Below are 19,369 nucleotides of genomic sequence, written 5' to 3'. Positions count from 1 at the left end.
ATCTCTGTCCACAACCTAACGATAGTTCCTGTTGGGTAGCTCCCTCATTCCTTCCTCTCTGCAGTTCCTACTGTGTCATACGTTGAAATTCATCAAGGATCAATTTGAGTTTTGAGTAAAAGCAGTAGGGATAGGATTCATCCCATCAATTTAATTGATAACCAATCAAGAGAAATAGTCACTTTTAGGGAATAATTCAGCCAATCTACTTTAGATACCTATTTTAGGATGAAAAATCATATCTCAGGATGCATGTTTTTGTCCACTGTCTGTAAACAGAGTCTAGATGTCTAATTCATATGGAGACGTTCAATATGGAGATCTGGCACTAAATCAGAGATCTGATTTACTGAAATGAAACCAGTAAAAAGAAATGATGTATCCCTATACTGAAAGTTTCCAACATGTCTTTCTCAGAGATTTGTGTGTGGGAAGGAAAATGTTACTTTATGAACTGAAAATGTGTTCTTCAGGCTGCATTCTGTGTAAAGCAGTGATCATGGGTGGGGTATAGGCACGGGTCACTGTTGCCTGAGCAGTCTTAGGATTAGCCCCATGAGAAACTCTGTACCAAGAGCTCTCTGAGTGGGTGTTCTGCCATCAGTGCAGCTGGTCCTCAGCTCTCCTGCTGTCTCCCTGCTAGATCTCAGTGTCTGGAGAATAGGTTTGGCTTCCTCGTTCCCTGCTGCCCTGCTGAGCTGTGGAAACCTGAGAGAAAGCAAGAAACTACCAATCTCCACTGAATCATTATAAGGCTATGAGACAATATCTCCCCTCCCTCATATAGATTTCCTGGGGAGAAGAAGTAGGATGAAATGAATACCAATCATCAGCTAAAGCCATCTCATTATCTGCCCAGAAAGAAGTCAGGTTAAAACAATTAAGGGCTGCCTGAACCTGATTCTCAAAGAAGGGTGGACCAGATGGGAGTGACTGGCTAAATTGTATTGCCCTTGCAAACCCAGCATATCCACTTCTTTTCACAGATAATCCCAGCAGATTCCTTCTTGAACCTAAACATGTACCTTCATACCAAATATTGCAGATAACTGAAAACTAAACAAGCAGACTCCATACCAACCAGGGACCTTTTCTACTTAAAGGGATGCCTGTGGGTAACTGAAAAGTATTTTCTACTTTCTCTGTGGTAGAGAAAAAAAGGTAATCCACAGCAAATTCATTGCTTTTGACTTTTTTGAAATAATGTTTAGCTATCAGGATGAAAAGACTGGAGATAGTAACCAGAAGTCTGCAGGAAGTGATTATTCCCCTTTATGCAGCACTTACACTTTTGTATGTGGAGCAGTAGATCCAGTTTTGGGCTCATCAGCACAAGAAAATCTTGAAATACTGGAGTCCAGTGGTGAACAACCAAGATGGTTAAAGAGCTGGAGCACATGATGTACAGAGACACTGAGAAAAAACAGTTTGTTCACTTGAGGAAGACAAGGGTAAGGGGAGAACTATGCTTGTCTTGCGCTACTTATATGGAGAGTGGAGAGAAGATGTAAGTGTGCAGCATAAGATGCAAGAGATGCAAGTTGTAAAAAAAGAAATTCAATTTAGAAATAAGAATGAATTTTTCACCATGAGGGTGGTCAAACACTTGGAATAGATTTCCCAGAGATGCTGTGGTATCTCCATCCTAGAAGACATTCAAAGCTGGACTGACAGAATGGGACCCTGATAATCTGGTCTAAACTGGCACTTTCTTTGAGCAAGGGTTGGACCAGATAGCCTCCAAGGGCCCTTCCTGCTACAGCTACTTCATGATTCCATGGCAATGTAGATGAAATGTGGCAATCTCTTAAGATCAAAGAAAGGCAAGCTGCACCTTGTGGTGAAATGACAAAATCTTAAACATATTGGCTTGAGTCAGAACCTTGATAATTTTTAAGAAGCTGTTGCAGTCTGACACTTGAAGCAAAATTACGTCAGTCATGGTCTTGTCAGAGGAGCTATCAGATATCCTCAGATCCTTTTCCAAAACTGTACTGATACAGGTAGCTCATAGAGATTTGGAGTGGGAAACGTGGATGAATAACAGATGACCTAAATTTTAAAAGTACGCTGCATCCCCATTCATGTGGATTAACTGATGCTCTCTCCCTTTATGTTAATAGGAATAACCCAGGTAAGAACATGCATATTCTACCAATACTTTATGTGAATATTTGCAGATTAGGATGCTATTCATGCAGGTTTGACATAAGTAGAGGCATAATAATAGGTCATATGGATGGCATAAGAAAAAGATTACAGAAAACTAGATCTTCAAAATGCTTTTATGCCAAAATAATTTATTAATATTCTGTTTAAAATATATTTTAATAGCAAAAAGCAGGAAAAAGATGAAATGCTTTTATATGTCAATAATCACTTCACAACAGGAAAGAGATTCAGATTTATGAAGATCCCATTCAGTCCTTAGGGGAAAGTAAAAAAAAAAAAAGAAAAGAAAAAAAAAGTAGTGCTTAATTTTCGAGCAGGCAAAACCAGATAAAAAGTGGAACCCATAGAAAATTCAAAGATCAAAATGTAACAGAAAAAAAGAAAGAAAACACATGGTAAGCCAGAAAATTATGTATATTTAAAAGTGTGTATGGGCACTGTGGTCCTCACTATTAGTTTATAATACTGACTCCTACTGTAATGTGCTGTGTTCTTCAGCTCAGAACTTCCTTGCTATGCTTAATGACTTCTACTCTTCATTTATTTTACTTTGAGCTTTGGTTATTAGTTGAAAACTATCATTATAGTAAGAGAGTCAACAGTAAATCCCATTATTATAACAATTGTAAGTAGCTGTAGCAGGCTGAGGGGGATTAGTGGAAAAAAATGAGATATAATGGAATAGTTAGACTGAATCAAGTAACCAAGTGAACAGTTATCTTTTTCTTTTGCCTTTCATTAGTTATATGAAGTCCATAAAGGAATCAAGTAGTATAAAAACGAGTCTCTTTACCTATAGCACTTAGAGTAAAAGAACTTTAGGAACTTTTGCAGAGATGAAGAAAAGATTCTTCATGCAGAGGTCAACTTCAATGTTCAGTGTGTCCCTGAGATAGGCATATTCAAAGGCTTGGGCTCTGATGCAAATCATATGTTAGTAGGACTGTTTAGACTTTTAGGAGACCTTGCTTAGGTCCTCGGAGGTTACACAAGTGCTCTATTTCTTCTGTATGGAGTGAAGAAGTTGAGAGCTCACTGAGTTTTCCGTCTCTTGAGTTTCCTTACTCATGAGATTTCCCCAGAGGAGAAGGCAATGTACATACAACCCCCCATCCCCTATGATGCTGTGACTTTCTAAGATTTGGGATTCATTTGTGCCAATGTTGTCATGCTAAATATTTCTCATAGGCCAGTTATCACAGATTGTAATGTGGAGATGTGTGCATGCACCTCACATTACAGCTCAAAGGGAGGAAAATGGTGGTGCAGTAGTATCGTATGCTGAGCACTTAGGAATTGACAAGTAGCAGTGGCAAGAGCAGTGAAGTGTTTTAAAGCAGGCAACGCTGCCTGGATAATGAAACCATCCATCTGGCCAGGAAGCCTGTGTGACCACATATAGGTTCAGCTTCTTAGCCATCGTGTCTTCCTGTGCTTGAGAGAAAGTGAGTAATTTAATACATAAACAACAGATCTGGAAAGTCTTGTTTTGAAGTCTTTGTCCTTTGGTAAGAATGTAGCTGTTATTACTGAAGTATCATTGCCTCTCTCTGCAGAATCTCTCAGTCTAAATGCTATATATTTTCCTTTTCAAAAGGGAAGTGCTGTTTTGCATGACTCCCTACGCTAAAACCAGCAAGTCATTTCTTCTGCCAAAAAATGGGTTAAATATGGATGTGATAGGAACAAAAGGAGGAAACAATCAAGGATGTAGAGGCTATAGTCCCTATTCTCCAATGACTCCCGGTATGACATGGAAAGAGTCACTCAACTCTGTGTTTCAATTTCCCATTTGTAAAATGGGTTTAAAATACCTACCTCACAGGGGTGTTGTGAGGCTTTTTAAAATAATGTTTGTAAAGTGCTTTGAGATCCTTGGATGAAAGGTGCAAAAAGAAATCAAATTATTCACTTTTTTTAGTGCAATACAAGTGCACTTCTGTTGAGATGGCTAAAGGCTTCCAGCTCTTTGTAGCTATTCTACACTATTCTTCACTATAGTTTCCTCCTGTCATTTGTTATATCCACTGGGAGTTAAAAAGAACAAATTAAAAAGAATGTCTAAATTATCATGGTACTGTGTGGATGAGAGCTAAAATAATCTGATATTCTTTTTAAACTGTGTTGTGTATTCTGTGTCCATGCAACCCTAAAGCTAACAGAAAAAGGATATATCAGCTTTGTGTGTTCTTCACCTAAACTGGCTAACTTGTGTCTTTGTGAGACATCTCAGCCTCTTCACCAAATAAAAAACTTCAGTTTGTGTCACCGGTTCCAAAATTTATGCGAGGGGTGGAGTAAGTGTTCTAGTTCTATGCGTTTTGCAGTCATTTAACAGACAGCCATTAAACAGCACAGTGTAAAGGTAGTTACTGAATTAAAGGTTAAATCTTAGGAATCACAGAAATGTGAAATGAAAGAGAGATTAGATTTTACAGAGCTGAATCAGACAAAAGGCATATAGGCTCACATAGAGCTGCTGATCTAACATGCTTTCCAGGAGACCCTTAACTAATACACAAACTGATTGAGTATTTAAAATTTCATTTTAATAAACAGGTGATGCAGGTGCCTCACCAGAGCAAGCTCAGAATCCAACTGTTTATTGAGATGATATGGCATGCATAAGTATCCTTTTCATTAAAATTAACTGTTGCATGGAGATAAGAAACATGAGCAAAATAGTTGTTAAAGAGAGGGGATGCAAGAAAAGGCCAAAAATTAAAAGAGGAGAAATGAAACTCAATTTAAATATTTTGTTTTCCCGCCTCTCTCATCTGGGATTAATGCTTTACACTTTCTTCTCCTCTGCCACTTACTGAAAAAGATACAACCAAACACTGGAATAAAAAATACTATAGTTACAGCTTTCACCCAGCTTCCCTACTCAAAAGGAATTTAGATGTCTTCTCTCATACAGTACATGATTCATATTTTGACTTTTCATTTGTGGAGGCAAAGTATAACATATTCCTCCCATTGGTGATCATTTATGTGACTCTATTCATGTAAAACCAAACATAAACTCCCTTTTAAAAGAAAAAATCCCTGAAACTTTACACAATTCAAAAGCTGACCTGGAATAGTCACTACATACCTAAGCAGTTCTCAGGACAACTTGAGCAAATATGGTTTTTTTCTACTCTGTATTTCAACATTATGCTAGAGCTAGATTTGGACTGATTTCACCAGTGTTTGTAGATACCTCATCCTAAAGTTGAAGGCACTGGCAATTTTGGAGCTATAGTTTGCTACTTCTTTGATTACTTTGGTTTTTCTTTTGCTACTCCTGACCGCCCATGAGGTGTAGTTACAGGAAACACCCCACAAAAGCAGCAGTTTCTACTAAATAATCTTCTTGATCAGGTTTTATCCTTATTATTTAAATTAATGTGGGATTTGTCTGTACATTTCACTTTAGAAATTATTATTAGTGTATTAAAACTTTTGCTTTTCAAATAGCACAAATTAATTATCCAGTAGTCCTTCATTGCCGCCTTCTGTGCAGTTATTCAAAATGGTCATTTTTCAAATAGGAAGTGTAAAGGGCAATCCTTACTTTTACACTGAAAATCTGATACTCTGTTATACTTAATTTTTGTGGTACTGAAACATGAATGTGAATTATTATGATCTTGAGAAACACAGAAGAGAAAATAAGACCACCTTTTATGATAAATAGATAACCCACTATTGACTTGGAATATCTTGTAATGTAAAAATTGCCGTACAATCTTCCCTATTAATTATTTGTCCTTTGTATTCAAGTAGATAATAGATATGGTATAATATTTTACCATTAGAATATTTTTTTCTCTAGACATAGCCTAGTCATCAGCCAGTTCTGCTGCTTAACTACAGCCTACTATCATCCCAGGATCCCTAACCACTGTGTAGAAGGAATACTATCTTGTGGCTGAAATATTAATTATTGTGCTGTTGAGCTTTGTATTTAAAACTCTGATTTATCATCTTGTCCACTGGCTTACAATTATTTTTATCAAACATTATTTCCTATTATCAAAATGTTAGTGCACAAGCCACCTACCACCTGAAATTTCCCACATTAGTTTGTTTAACCTGAAACATAAGAGTCACACTTTAGAAAATGCTACATGTTTAGGTGTACCAGTGTTGAAAATACATCTAAGCTGAAAAGATGCTATCAGAAGTTGATGGACTAGCTCCTGAGCAGGTGTTAATTGTCCCAGCTCTGATGATTTCTTTCAGTTTGCACCAGCTGAAAAACTGACTTAGCATGTCACTGTAATCTCAGATTTAGGATCTTTCTTTTCCAGTTGTGATGCAAAATGTTAAAATTTGCTTGGGTAACCAATTATCAAAGTATAACTTATGGGACGTTTATTAGTAAGTAACCATGCATGTATATTTGTTTTAAGAATGGGTCTAAGAATGGCATAACTTCTGAGTGAACATGAGATACCAGAAAATGCTCTCTGGATGATATTCATCTGACCGAATCTGGATATCTTTAAGGTAGACATCTAGTCTGAGTCCCTTTGTTGTCAATGAAGAGAAGCAGCCACTTTTAGTGGTTATTAGTTTTATTCTCAAGAAGATAATCTTAACCAGATCAGGTGGGCCTGTCCTTAAAGTGTCTGCTTCTCTTACTGACTAAGGACGGGAACGTGAAATAGCTTACTCAGATATAGATGCCTGTCTTGCTCATGTCTAAAGTTAGGTGAGATGAATCTCACCCTCAGGGCTTCACATTGGCTCCATCTTATTAAGCTATCCCTCTGTTATTCAACAGTTACTAAAACAAAGCTGAGTAAAATGTGGTAACTCTGCACCATTTTTTTACAGTACACAGGATAGTAGATAACAGCCCTATCATACATATATTATGGCCATATAATTTGGGCTAGCATATTTACTTCAAATTATATTGTGCATATAATTGCTTCTATCTTCCTTTCATGTAACAGCTCTTTTAAAATTCTTACTTCTTCACAGTTGAACTGAAAGATTTTGATTTCTACTGATGATCCACCAAGTAAAATGCCATTTTAATCTTTGTGTGTAGTTACTGGTCATCTAGCATTAATGGTGTGTATGGTGCTAAAAAAGGTACATTTTCCTGCTTGGTGTATTTCTTTCTCTTTTGGTGAATGGTGTTCATCAGCAAGAGAATAAATCCAGTAGTACTCACTCCTTTGCCATCTACCATATTTATAGGAAATACAGGAGTGAGAAAAGTCGAAAACATAGGCGATTCTGTCATATGAATAATGTGATTGTAATAAGCCCCATAAAACTGTAAATATAAAAGCAAAGGAGAAACATAAGTATTTATGCCGTAATATTTAGCAGTAGTAGTAATTAGCATTTTGATTGCTTATTTCTTATCGGTTCTGTGAAAGAAATTCATGTGAATAGAAAATAAACAAAATAGCCTTATGGACTATAGAGAAATTCAGTTCACATGGGCCAGCCAGCCATAGTGTTATAGAATTGCTGTTTGATTAACAATATTTGACATGCACTTTGTTTTCTGTCCGTGCGTTTGCAACAACAGTTCCAATTGTAGCCACTTTTTTCTTTTCTTTTCCTTTTTCTTTCTTTCTTTGTTTCTTTCTTTGTTTCTATTTTTTATGCAGAAGACCATCAAATGAATTGTCACAATACTCGAATAATGCAAGACACAGAAAAAGACGATAACAATAATGATGAGTATGATAATTACGATGAACTGGTGGCCAAGTCTTTGTTAAATCTTGGCAAAATTGCAGAGGATGCAGCATACAGAGCCAGGACAGAATCAGAAATGAACAGCAATACATCTAATAGTCTGGAAGATGATAGTGACAAAAATGAAAATATCGGTCGGAAAAGTGAGCTGAGTTTAGATTTAGACAGTGATGTTGTTAGGGAAACAGTGGACTCCCTTAAATTGTTAGCACAAGGACATGGTGTAGTGCTCTCAGAAAACATTAATGACAGAAATTATGCAGACAATACTTCACAACAAGATAATAGGAATATGAACTTTGTAATGCTAGGGAAGCCTGTGAACAATGGACTTACAGAAAAAATAGTGGAGGAGAGTGACGAAGAGGTGTGTCTCAGCAGTTTGGAGTGCTTAAGGAACCAGTGTTTTGATCTGGCTAGGAAACTCAGTGAGACAAACCCACAGGAAAGAAATCAACAGCAAAACATGAACACTCGTCAGCATGTCAGGCAAGAAGATGACTTCCAAGGAAGAACACCAGACCGGAATTACTCTGATATGATGAACCTAATGAGGCTTGAAGAACAGTTGAGCCCCAGATCTAGGACTTTTTCTAGCTGTGCCAAGGAGGATGGTTGTCATGAAAGAGACGATGATACCACCTCTATTACTTCAGATAGGTCTGAAGAAGTGTTTGATATGACAAAAGGTAACTTAACCCTGCTTGAGAAAGCAATTGCTTTGGAAACTGAGAGAGCAAAAGCCATGAGAGAAAAAATGGCAGTGGAAGCTGGAAGGAGGGATAATATGAGATCATATGAGGAACAGTCTCCAAGACACCTTTCTGGAGATGACAGGAAGCCTAAACCCAGTGACGGCCATGTCAAAAAGCCATATTATGGTAAAGGTAATATTTCTATATACCGTATGTTATGTCATGAGAAAGTGTAAGCTAACATGTTAAGTTTTTGCATAGATTTCTGAAATGAAATTATTAATTCCACATAATGGGAACTTTATTAGAATTATAGTATGACATGTTTGTAAAATAACATCATGCTATGATTATAAAATGAAAGTATTCATTCTGCAGTGCTAGAAATATGTACAGTATATCAGTGGCTAAATTTAAAAAGTAACTTCTCGGGGAAACAAACCAAATAAGAGATCATGTTGAAAGAGGCAAAGATTTTTCTCAAGTTTTTAATATATTTTATAGTAATAATTAAAAAACAAGGGAATTGTGTTGGAGAGAGGGGTTATGTAGCAGGTAGTCAATCAGCTGTGAAATGCATATATTACAGATTGGATTGGGTAGGTGGCATCATGACTTATAAAATTATCATCAAATGACAGTTATTGATGAAACCTCTCCCATCTAAAATGTAGAATTGCCTGATAGAAATTGAACAGTATCAAAATGACCGATAACATAAGATAGGGGCAGTGACTGCACATTAATTATCTTAAGATAGTAAGGTAATGGAAACCATTTGCTATGCAAGGCATGGTGTGGCCTGGGCTGAGATCAATAGCAATTTCTTTCTTATGTGCATTCCACTTCACTGGTTTCATTCCATTGTGGAAACAGTTAAGGTGCTGCCTTGACCATAATTCAATACAAAAAGAAAAAAAAAAAGGAAAAAAGAACAGACTAAAGGTTACCTTTAGAATGCATTTTAATTTGCAGGATTATCATGGTGATGATGTATTTATATTATGACACCTCTCTTTAACGTGTCTACATCTGTACACGTAGGGCTGTGTTGTATTAAGTGTTCAATACCTCCTGAGATTCATTGAACACCCCTGATTCCCATTGACTTTAGTGGAAGTTAAGGACATGGTATTTCTTGGGAGATGCTAAGCAGGGACTGGGTTCATCTTATATTTGTTGTAAAAATATTTGATTTCTTTTCTATAATTGAGATGGTGGGCATTTTTCTCCTTTTTATAAATCCCTGTTTTTTAAAAAGTGATCTGCTTGTGACATTCATGTAGGCAGACAACATCTTGATCCAAGAAAGGTTTTGATCATTTTTTAAAAGCCTTAAAGAACAGTAATGATCAGTCATTTTGAAAAGCGTGTAAATTTCTGATGTCAAACACTGCTGCAATGTATTTGAGTGAAGTATTTTTTTGTTCTAACCACAAATATATGATCCAGTGTATGCTGTAGTAACTTCGGTTATTTGGGGAAGGCAACTTTATTTAGTTAGTGTATTACTGCATAGCCATGTGGATGTTGTACTAAATGTTGTTCACATATGACCTTTTATAGATGTATTTCCCTTTGTTTCTAATAAAACCACAGAAAATGTGGCAAACCACTATTAATTTTTGAAGACCTTTTTAACTGGTAGTGTCCAGCCCTTCCAGTCTATATATGCCTGAAAACATGTATGCATATAGACCTGCTGTCTCCAAAAAGTCTGTATACTTTCTGACATTAAAAAAGTGTATGGACTTCCTATTTTAGTAAATTCTAGAGCTTCTTTGAACCATCTTATTCCTTGGGAGCTGCAGGCTGAATTGATAACAGGTCCAAAACTCAACCAGGGACTAAATACTGTAGGAGTTTGGACAAAGAAACTTTGTGAAGTGGATCATTCTTCACCTTTTTAATAAAGGAAGAAAAAAAAATATTTCCTTACTTTAAAAAAGCAAAGAAACGCTCTGGTAGTTTTTGAGAGAGGAAGCTTTAAGTAAGACAATTGCTTTGTTCTCCACTCACACATTATCTTCCAAATACTCCTGGAAGAAATACCTACAGAAATGTATGATATGGTTAAGTGGAAACTTTTTGGGTACACAGGTTTGCAGTGAGAACTACCTCTTGGCTTCGGGAGTTCTGCTTTCAAAGATCACTGAAACAACTGTTAAGAGACCACTAACCATTTCCCCCCTGCCATTTAAAGCTTTCTAAACAGGCTTTCTTCTGAAATTTATGAATTTTAAAACCTTTTAAAGTCCTCTGGCAACCTTCATTCAGGGAATACTTCCATTGTGGCAAGGAGTGAGGAAAGGTTACAGAGTTAAATAACTGCAATATTTCTCCCAAATAGCAGAAGAGGATTTACAAAACAGTATCCAGTGTTTTGTATAAAGTTGTGAAAAGTTTACTCAAATGTCTTCCATTAAAAGCAATGGGAAATTGTGCAAATGCAATTTTATGCAAGTTTTGAAATCATTAAGAGTAGTATACAGCATCTTTTCTGACTCATTAGACCATAAAGGCTCTGATATATGCTATAACTTTGTAGTGTAGACTTGAATACAGAGGAGCATTTGCTTCATACTGTAGGATGTAAGTGTCCAGATCCTCAGCTGCTCTAAATTACAATACCTTCGTTGGTTCTGACAATGTGGAGTAGCTAAAGTTTCTCTAGTCTAAAGTCTCTGAAAAGCCATTATGGTCTATTAATCATCTACATTTTTGCAGTCCTTGAATATTGTTATATTTACATAATTTATATTTCATTTACATTACCTGTTCACTTATCTAATACTTTTACACATCCCAAAGTACTTGACTTGATGAGTTGCTTAGAGTTGTGTATGTATGTAGCTGTGGGCTTGCTGTTCTAGTGGTCTCAGCACAGGCCTATCTGGCAGGAATTCAAATCCCTTCTCTGACATTTGCTCCTTCTGTGGCCTTGGGTGTAACTTCTCAATCTCTTTGCTTCAGTTTCCTGAGATATAAGAATATGGTGTTTCCAGAAGTGTTGTGATAATTGTATAGCACATTGGAGATAGATTCGTATGTGCATTTGTCATTAAAAAGCATGAAACAAAGAAGTGTGTTCTACAGTCAACATGCTAGTTAAGTGAAATAAAATTTTGATAATTAGGGATTCCCTTTGCAAAAGACAAGATTTAAGTATCACATTAAAATTTAAGAATGGATTTAAGACATGAAGGGTCATTACAATGAGCTAAAGAATTTCTCTAAAATTAAGGTGTTTTGGAAGAACTTGAAAAGTAAAAGTATGTATAAAAGCTACCAGAGGGAAATCAGGGCAAGATAAGTCCACAACAGAATGTGAACTCTGGATTGTATTGATTCATAATGAAAAGAATGAGTTGTATGTGATGTTCTGCAAGTACTGAAATTCCCACTGATGATACTGAGGGTTCTGTTTGTTGAAGCTGGGATGGAATTTAACATAAGAAAGGCTTACTGCATAACAAGTAGCAAAATCTTATTTTCTGGAGATGAAAGCATAAATACTGAAACAGAAAAGAGCGACATAAAATAATTAAATGAGGACAGCTTACATTGGGTATTGAAAGGAAGGATGGACTAAAAATGATGTTGGTTGATCTTAAGCCAGAATAGTAGCAGTTTGAGGATCCTGAATTTTATTCCTTTAATGCTAATGTGAAAATCAACAATCATCTCCAAAATGTGGCAACTGTGGTCAAGAAGATAACATGTAATTTGTATCGTGGTTGGCTGGAAGGGTAGGGTTGTTATTTTACAGATGTTCTGTTAAAGGAAATAAACTGATGAAGTTATTCGAGAACATTCTAGTTCAGGATTAATCTCACCAGCATTCCACTACATTATTGGCCGAAAACTTTATTTTGTTGAAAAAATGTCTAGTTAAATTTTTCATTGATTTGTAGTCAGAAGATCCAACAACATTCTAAAAGATCATTAACCTTTTTAGCATATGAATATTCAGATGTCGCATTTGAATGTTTGTAATAGCCCAGATTACACAGCAAATGATACTTCCAGTAATTCTGTCTTCAATGTTTACTCCACCATAATTTATTGAAGAAAAAGGAAATTTTACCTAATTTTACCACTTCATGAGGAAATTAAAGAAAACAAGAATTGTTTCCTCACTGAACCTTGGAAAAGGGATTTATGTGTGCTGAATCGTGGAATTGTTATGCTGAAGAGTTGGGTTTGCTACTCTCACGACATTGAACTGCTATGACAGTACATTTGCAGACCTTAATACATGAGGCAAATAAGAATGTAAAGAAGGGAAACTCCAACTAAACAGTTTCCAAATGACCTTACACCCTTGAGCTAATGCTTACCAGCAGAACATTGATTGACATGGTATGGCTTTGCTATAAAAAGGTCATTTTTCAATCACTGTGAATGGATATTGCTGTGATCATAGGAGCCTGAAGTCTGAAAAGAAGATAACAGGTTAAAAGTGACAGAACTGTGATAAGAAGTAGAGGGTTTTTTTTTCCTTGTAGTTTTCATTATAACATTTACCAACAAGTAAATGACATGATTAAATGAACCTTCTTACAGAAATGTGAAAAGCCTCATTCACTTGACACATTTGTTGTAAATTATAGATCCCTCAAGAACAGAAAAGAAAGAGAGCAAATGTCCTACCCCTGGGTGTGATGGAACTGGCCATGTAACGGGGCTTTACCCCCATCACCGCAGTTTGTCAGGATGCCCACACAAAGATAGGGTCCCTCCAGAAAGTAAGTTCACATTCTTTCATGGAAAGTGGGGATAAAACTACAAAAACTTTTCTAGCATGCTTTTTAAACCTTTTATTTAAAAAATTAATTTCATTTTTCAATATGGTTTGTCTCAACTTAGTCAACTGTTCTGTGTTATACTTTTTTCTTTATTCCATCATTTCCATTCTCTACTAACTTTACACTAAAAGAACAACTTTTAAAGCTGTATTCTTTGATTTTAAGAATTCTAGGTTATTTTTAAATCGGCGTATTCAGTCAACAGAGAAAAAGGTTTCCCAAAGATGTGCACTGCTTTTACTTCTGCGTGCTAATGTCACATCAACTGTCCTTAATGTCTTGTGCAGGAATAATTGTTCCTGGAAAACTTGCAACCCCTTTCCTTTGTTACTGTTGTGTCTGAAACATAATTTATATTAAACTACTGCATATAAAAAATAGTAATTTGGCTGTTTACTTAGGTACAGAATCAGGATTTTGAGCAAACATCTCCTGTCATTCACATGGGTGGAGCTTCCTGCCATGGCAGAAAATTCTTTGCATAGGGTGTTCACCCATATGAGCTCAGGGACATTATCCTGAAGGCAGAGGGCTCTGTTTCTGGAAATCACCTCCTTGGCTGGTGGAATCAGCAATCAACAATTGTTGAAGCTAATTACTCTATGCTGGTTTACATCAGGAAAGTGTCTAGCTAAGATCAGTTCTCTTTCACACCAGTTTTAAAATGGAGTTATTCCACTGAAACATATGGACCTAGAATCCTCACTGTCCATCAGCACTTATAGTCTTAATCTCAATGAATTTCCAAAAGCCTTAAGGAAATGTTATAAAGACAGTCAGGACTAAAATGGTCCCCAGTTTCCAAAGCAGAGTAGATTCTGATGGACAGGAAACCAGAGGTAGATTAGGACTGCAAGAGTGGCAGATGTAGCAAGTCTCCTCTTTCATGGTACAGTGGCTTCTTCCAGAAGTAAAGGGATGAGGAAGTGCTTTAGGAAACTCTGCTGTAGTTTGGTTGGTCTCTGAATACACTGTGACAAATAGAGTAATTTATCTGCTTTCCAAGAACCCATAATTTTCTGAAACACAAATATTTATTTGGTTGCTCAAAGTTCTATCAGTTTTACAAATGGTAAATAGAAAACTCTTTAGAAGACTTTGTAAATCAAAGAAGAATATAGCTTTAAACTGTTTGCATGCTCTTGTACCTACTAAAATGAAAAAGGTGAGCTCATCTTTTTTTTCCTGTGATGTTGGCCTTGTGAAGCATGTTTCAAGAACAGCTTTGAATGGTAGAAATTTCAGAGTAAAGCTTTTGAATCTATTACACATTTTAGGACACTAATGCTGGGGTGATGATGATGATGATGATGATGGTTATCTTTTAATGAGTAGATATGGTTTGATTCTCAAGTCTCCGAACAGCTTTTATTCAGTTCTTAACTCAGTCAAGGTGTCTACTGATTTTATTAGATTTTTTTTCGAGTGAGAACTAAATACAGGCTTCCAGACTAACTTCTTGTGTGAGAAAACCAGAACTTTGCAAGGGCTGGATGGCCTTTTTCCATCAAGTGATGTACTGTCATCCAGCTTCAAGACATGAATTCAGATATGTCTCATGTCATAAAAAACTCTTCAGTGTTCCCAAAAAGTTCTTGATAATTTGGCACTTCATAGCATGAGCTTTATGATTTAGAGGAGGGGATTTGGAGTAATCTTGGAGGAGACTGCTCTGAGGAGACTTGGAGTAAGTTTTCCATCCAGCTTGCAGTGGATGCAGATGTAAATCGGTTTACTTGCTTAAGCTTGTACCACTTATTTCTTTTTCACATTTTTTTTCTACCATGCCTCAATTTTTAAGTGCTTACTTTTTGGTTCTTAGTGTTAAAAAAAAAAAAACAAAAACCAAAAACTACCCATTACAATTTTCACATTTGTAGAAAATACAAGCAAAAAAGTAAAGGAACCATTCTGCTCGTCATATAGATATGAGCGATATATCTATGTGGAAGTGGACAGAACTGACCCCCAGCTCAATTGGGCTGCCTTATAGTTAGGGTTAAATTCTGTTCAGGGTTGTACTGAGGTGTGTTTCAAATAATTCAGTGTTCTAGCAGTATAACTTGAGAGCAGATTTTCAGCTCTTGAGTTTGATACTGTGTTTATAGAGCTATGTATTATGAACACATACATTTCCTGAAAGAATTTTTCTAGTCTTTAATTTTGTATTGTACAGTTGCTAGCTCACCCTTTACTGTTGAGTTGATCTTTGCTCAGTAGTTTTGTTCAAAGAAGATGTTGGGTGTCTTCTGCTTCAGTGCTGCACCAGAGATGTGTTTGTTTATAGGTTCTGTAACTTCCATAACTTTCACTGTTGCCCTGTGTTAATAAGCATAGGGTCACAATACTTACTTCCCTCATCAGGCTTTATTGGCTATGTGTGTCACGTGTATTTTGAGGAATGCTGGTTGTTAATGAATCCTGCTTTGTTTTAAAATGGTTTCATATATACTGGGATTTGATTTTTTTTTCTTGTTTTCATACTCTGCTGTTTTCTCTTACTCTCCTTGTCAAGTTCTTGCCATGCATGAAAATGTTCTTAAGTGTCCTACACCAGGCTGCACAGGCCGGGGCCACGTAAATAGCAACAGGAATTCCCACCGAAGGTAAGGATGCCATCGCTGGACACCAATCTAGAGGCAACAGTGCCTCTGAACTGCAGCCCTTCTAGCAGTCCATTGGCGGGGGGAGTGAGTGTGTGTGTCGTTGTTTTGTTCTGAAGATTGACAGATGGTGCTTCGTGTGCTTTATCCATTTTAAAGAGTAACATTTATTCATTTATTTTCTGAGAAGGACGAGTGTGCATTTGCTATAGTATGGGTGAATTGATCCACAGAAGACATTATAGGCATCCTTAGCTCTTTGAGTGGATTTTTTTTTCTTTTTGTTTTGATATTTGCTGAACGGCAGTGGTACAAAACAAATGGTATGGCTCCTCCTGGGTGTGTTGCAGGGAGAAGGAAGAGTCTGTCAATGTCATCAGGAGTAGGGCATAGTTCTTATTCTCACACTTCACTCTCTTCAGGGATTATTTTACAGTGCATGAAAAAATCCACTCTAATTCTAAAATGTTTTTTTTTGTAATATATGAGAAACGGCATTTTAAGTACACATACATTACAAGTGTTAGCTTTCTTACTGACCACAGTCTCAACCCTAAAGTCCTTAATCAGGTAAAACTGATTGAGAATTTTGTCTGTTTACGAAACACCAGGCAAATGTAATGAGAAGCCAGAATTATTAGAAGTAAGTATTCTAGCTGAAAAAAAAGAGATCAAGGAAAAAAAACAACTTTCCTATAGTTTCCTAAGATTAGTATTATATTCTTAGTGAATGGATGCTTGTGCCTATTAAATTTTGTCAAACAAATTAGACAATTATCAAAATGTTACTGTAATTCTTCTCATGGCATAATTTTCTCACAGAACAATAATAAAATCTTGCCTATTTCTTTACGATGTAAAAAAATCCAGGAAATGTGGGTAAGAGGGTAGAAGGAACTATGCAAGGTTCCCGTTATCAAATTCTTTTTTACTGTTAATTGTGGCATGAAGGTGTAAGGGACTACACAGGTACTGGACATTCGCTCTTATCAAGCTCTGGGTTACTACAGCTCCTTGTATTAGCTGCATGTCTCCCAGAAGACTCTTGTGGGTACCAGCCTGTCTGCAATAAGCTCGGGTACCTCTTTCTTCTCTGCAGTGATGCTGCCAGTAGATGCAGCAAAAACTTCTGAGAAGACTCTAAGGGAATTACTGCTGCTTGAAGCAGCATTCATTTCTGGTTGAATATCTACTACAATATTTGAGGTGTCTGAGGAAGAGCGTGTCAGTGGAGCGCAGCTGCCCTCTGGCATGACTCCAAAACACGCAGAGCCCCCTCAGCCTTCTGCAGAACTAGGGCAGTGAAGGCAGGCTGGGGGGAGCACTCTGCAGTCTGTGCTCACCTCTTTCTGCAGCTTTTGGGGCATTTTTCTCTACTTCACTTTTTTTCTTCTTTTTTTTTTCCACTTATTTCCTGTAAAGAAGGGAACATCTGGGAATGCACTGATTTGCCTTTTATTTTAATTTATTTTCCTGTGGAGAGCACAGAGAGCTGCGGTCACATAAGCATGCAATAGACTATGGCAAAGAAAGGACCCCCTCCACTGTCAGGTCACAAGGTTTTACGGCTTCACTAAGAGCACCATCTGCTGGTGCTATTTATTTTTTCCTGTTCTAAATCTTTTCCACAAGAATCAGGCTTCTATTGCCACTTCAAGAATAGTTCAGCATTTGCAAATTAATTGAATTTCCAGTGCAGAAGTGCTTTTCATGTTACATCATCTACTCTTAGAAAGCATACTTCAGTGGCTGAAATTCATGAACAAACACCAAGTAAAACATAGTTGACTGTAGATTTAGAGACCCAGGGCTAAATTTTGCACTCACTTATATATCTAGCAGAAAGATTGGCATTAGTGGAACTGAATGAATTGTGAAGCAGCACAAGATTTGGCCTATATGGTGTTGTCACTTAGTCGTCTTCAGGAGCCATTTCATTGGCAACATTTGTAGGTACATGAAGGTCACAAGTCTGCTTGCAGAGCTGCACAGTAGATTCCATTTTATATCCTCCTCTCCTACTGGTACGTTCCCTGGCTGACATGGATGAATAATCTACCCGTGTACAGTCAGAGCAGAAGAGCAGATGTAAGATCTACCATGCAAATTTGAAAGCAGAAGAAAGGAAGTCTATTCTAGAGAAAATACACATGACCAAAATGCTTTTGGAAACCCTTTTCCTTCAGATTCTTCCTGATGCTGGCTAAGGAGGAGAAGGAGTAATTGGATCAGTGCTATGATGTGAAACTATGCAGGACAAGACAATTAAATTTCCTTTCTGTAATTGCAGCCTCTCTGGATGTCCTATTGCTGCAGCAGAGAAACTGGCTAAAGCTCAAGAGAAGCATCAGAACTGTGATGTGTCAAAATCAAACCAGGCATCAGATCGGGTTTTAAGGTATTAGAAATCACTATAATACTTATTATTATGCAGAATTCATCACACATTCACCTAATCTGAGAATTTATATTTATATACGTTGTATATACATATATATCTCCTTTAAAGAAGAGTTAGAATTAGGGCTTCTGGATCCAATTCTCACAGTGTATTTTTCCCACTCAATTTTCATGGGGGAGGGTTGGTAATTATTTTGGCAAATACATGTAAAGCTGAAAAGCTCATTTTTGTCTTAGGCATTGTTTGGTGTAAAGATGACTGCTGGAGTGCAAAGTCTAAGAACAATGTGAAAAAAGTTGGTATCTTTTGGGAATAAACTAATATTTACCGGTAAGTCTTGGTTTTTTCAGCAGGCTTTTACTAGTAAATATCAGTTTAAATTAAACCAGAAGCCCTATGTGCATTACCAAACTGGGAGTACACCATTTGGCAGGACACTTGGAAAAATGTCAGGTATAGCTTAGATTCCAACATAATGTCAGGCTTAGCTCTTTGTCTCTGTTCCCCGCTCTCTGCCAGGAAGGACAAAAAGAGAGAAAAATTGTCCTAAATTTTCATATGGGAAGGACCTTGAACCATTTTTATATGATTACACTCCTTTTCTTCATCCATATGTGATTCTGCATTTACACAAAGCTGTACCCAGCTTTGTGTTATTGTCTCCTCTTTTGAGATATGTGGGTAGAAAAAATATTATTTCTAAGGAGCTGAAGTGTGAAGGATACACGTAAAGGAACTAAACTTCCGCGTGATTCTACCAGCCTTATGCTGATGATGCCCCAAGAGCTGCAGAATTTCTCCATGGATACTGCAATAACTGTGGGCTAGTATAGGTACATCCCTCCCAGCTGCCTCAAAGAGCGTGGAGGAAGTGCTGCAGCTTTAGTTCCCAAAATTTCTCATTTAGCCCATAGATTTCATAGTATTTAGCTGTCTTCTAGATTTCAAAACTGATAGGGCTGTTTAAAAAGGAATTTT

At 36.9% G+C, this 19,369-nt stretch overlaps 1 protein-coding gene across 18 annotated transcripts in view; it reads left to right on the top strand.

Annotated features, from left to right (window-relative positions):
* The window catches only part of MYT1L (myelin transcription factor 1 like), a 322,542-nt gene that overhangs the window by 235,572 nt on the left and 67,601 nt on the right, over window positions 1-19,369 (top strand). For 13 of the 18 annotated variants that reach the window (XM_032682424.1, XM_032682426.1, XM_032682425.1 and 10 more), the window contains 4 exons: window positions 7,794-8,771; window positions 13,193-13,327; window positions 15,903-15,993; window positions 18,281-18,388. In XM_032682424.1, the coding sequence (XP_032538315.1) occupies window positions 7,794-8,771; window positions 13,193-13,327; window positions 15,903-15,993; window positions 18,281-18,388 (1,312 nt within the window). The remainder of the gene's footprint in view (window positions 1-7,793; window positions 8,772-13,192; window positions 13,328-15,902; window positions 15,994-18,280; window positions 18,389-19,369) is intronic. The other 5 variants (XM_032682436.1, XM_032682434.1, XM_032682438.1 and 2 more) reach the window with 1 other exon arrangement.

This window comes from Chiroxiphia lanceolata, chromosome 3 (assembly GCF_009829145.1).
Source record: "Chiroxiphia lanceolata isolate bChiLan1 chromosome 3, bChiLan1.pri, whole genome shotgun sequence".
Lineage (NCBI taxonomy): Eukaryota > Metazoa > Chordata > Aves > Passeriformes > Pipridae > Chiroxiphia > Chiroxiphia lanceolata.
The sequence above is the reverse complement of the archived record's forward strand: the minus strand, read 5'-3'. Positions and strand labels throughout refer to the sequence as shown.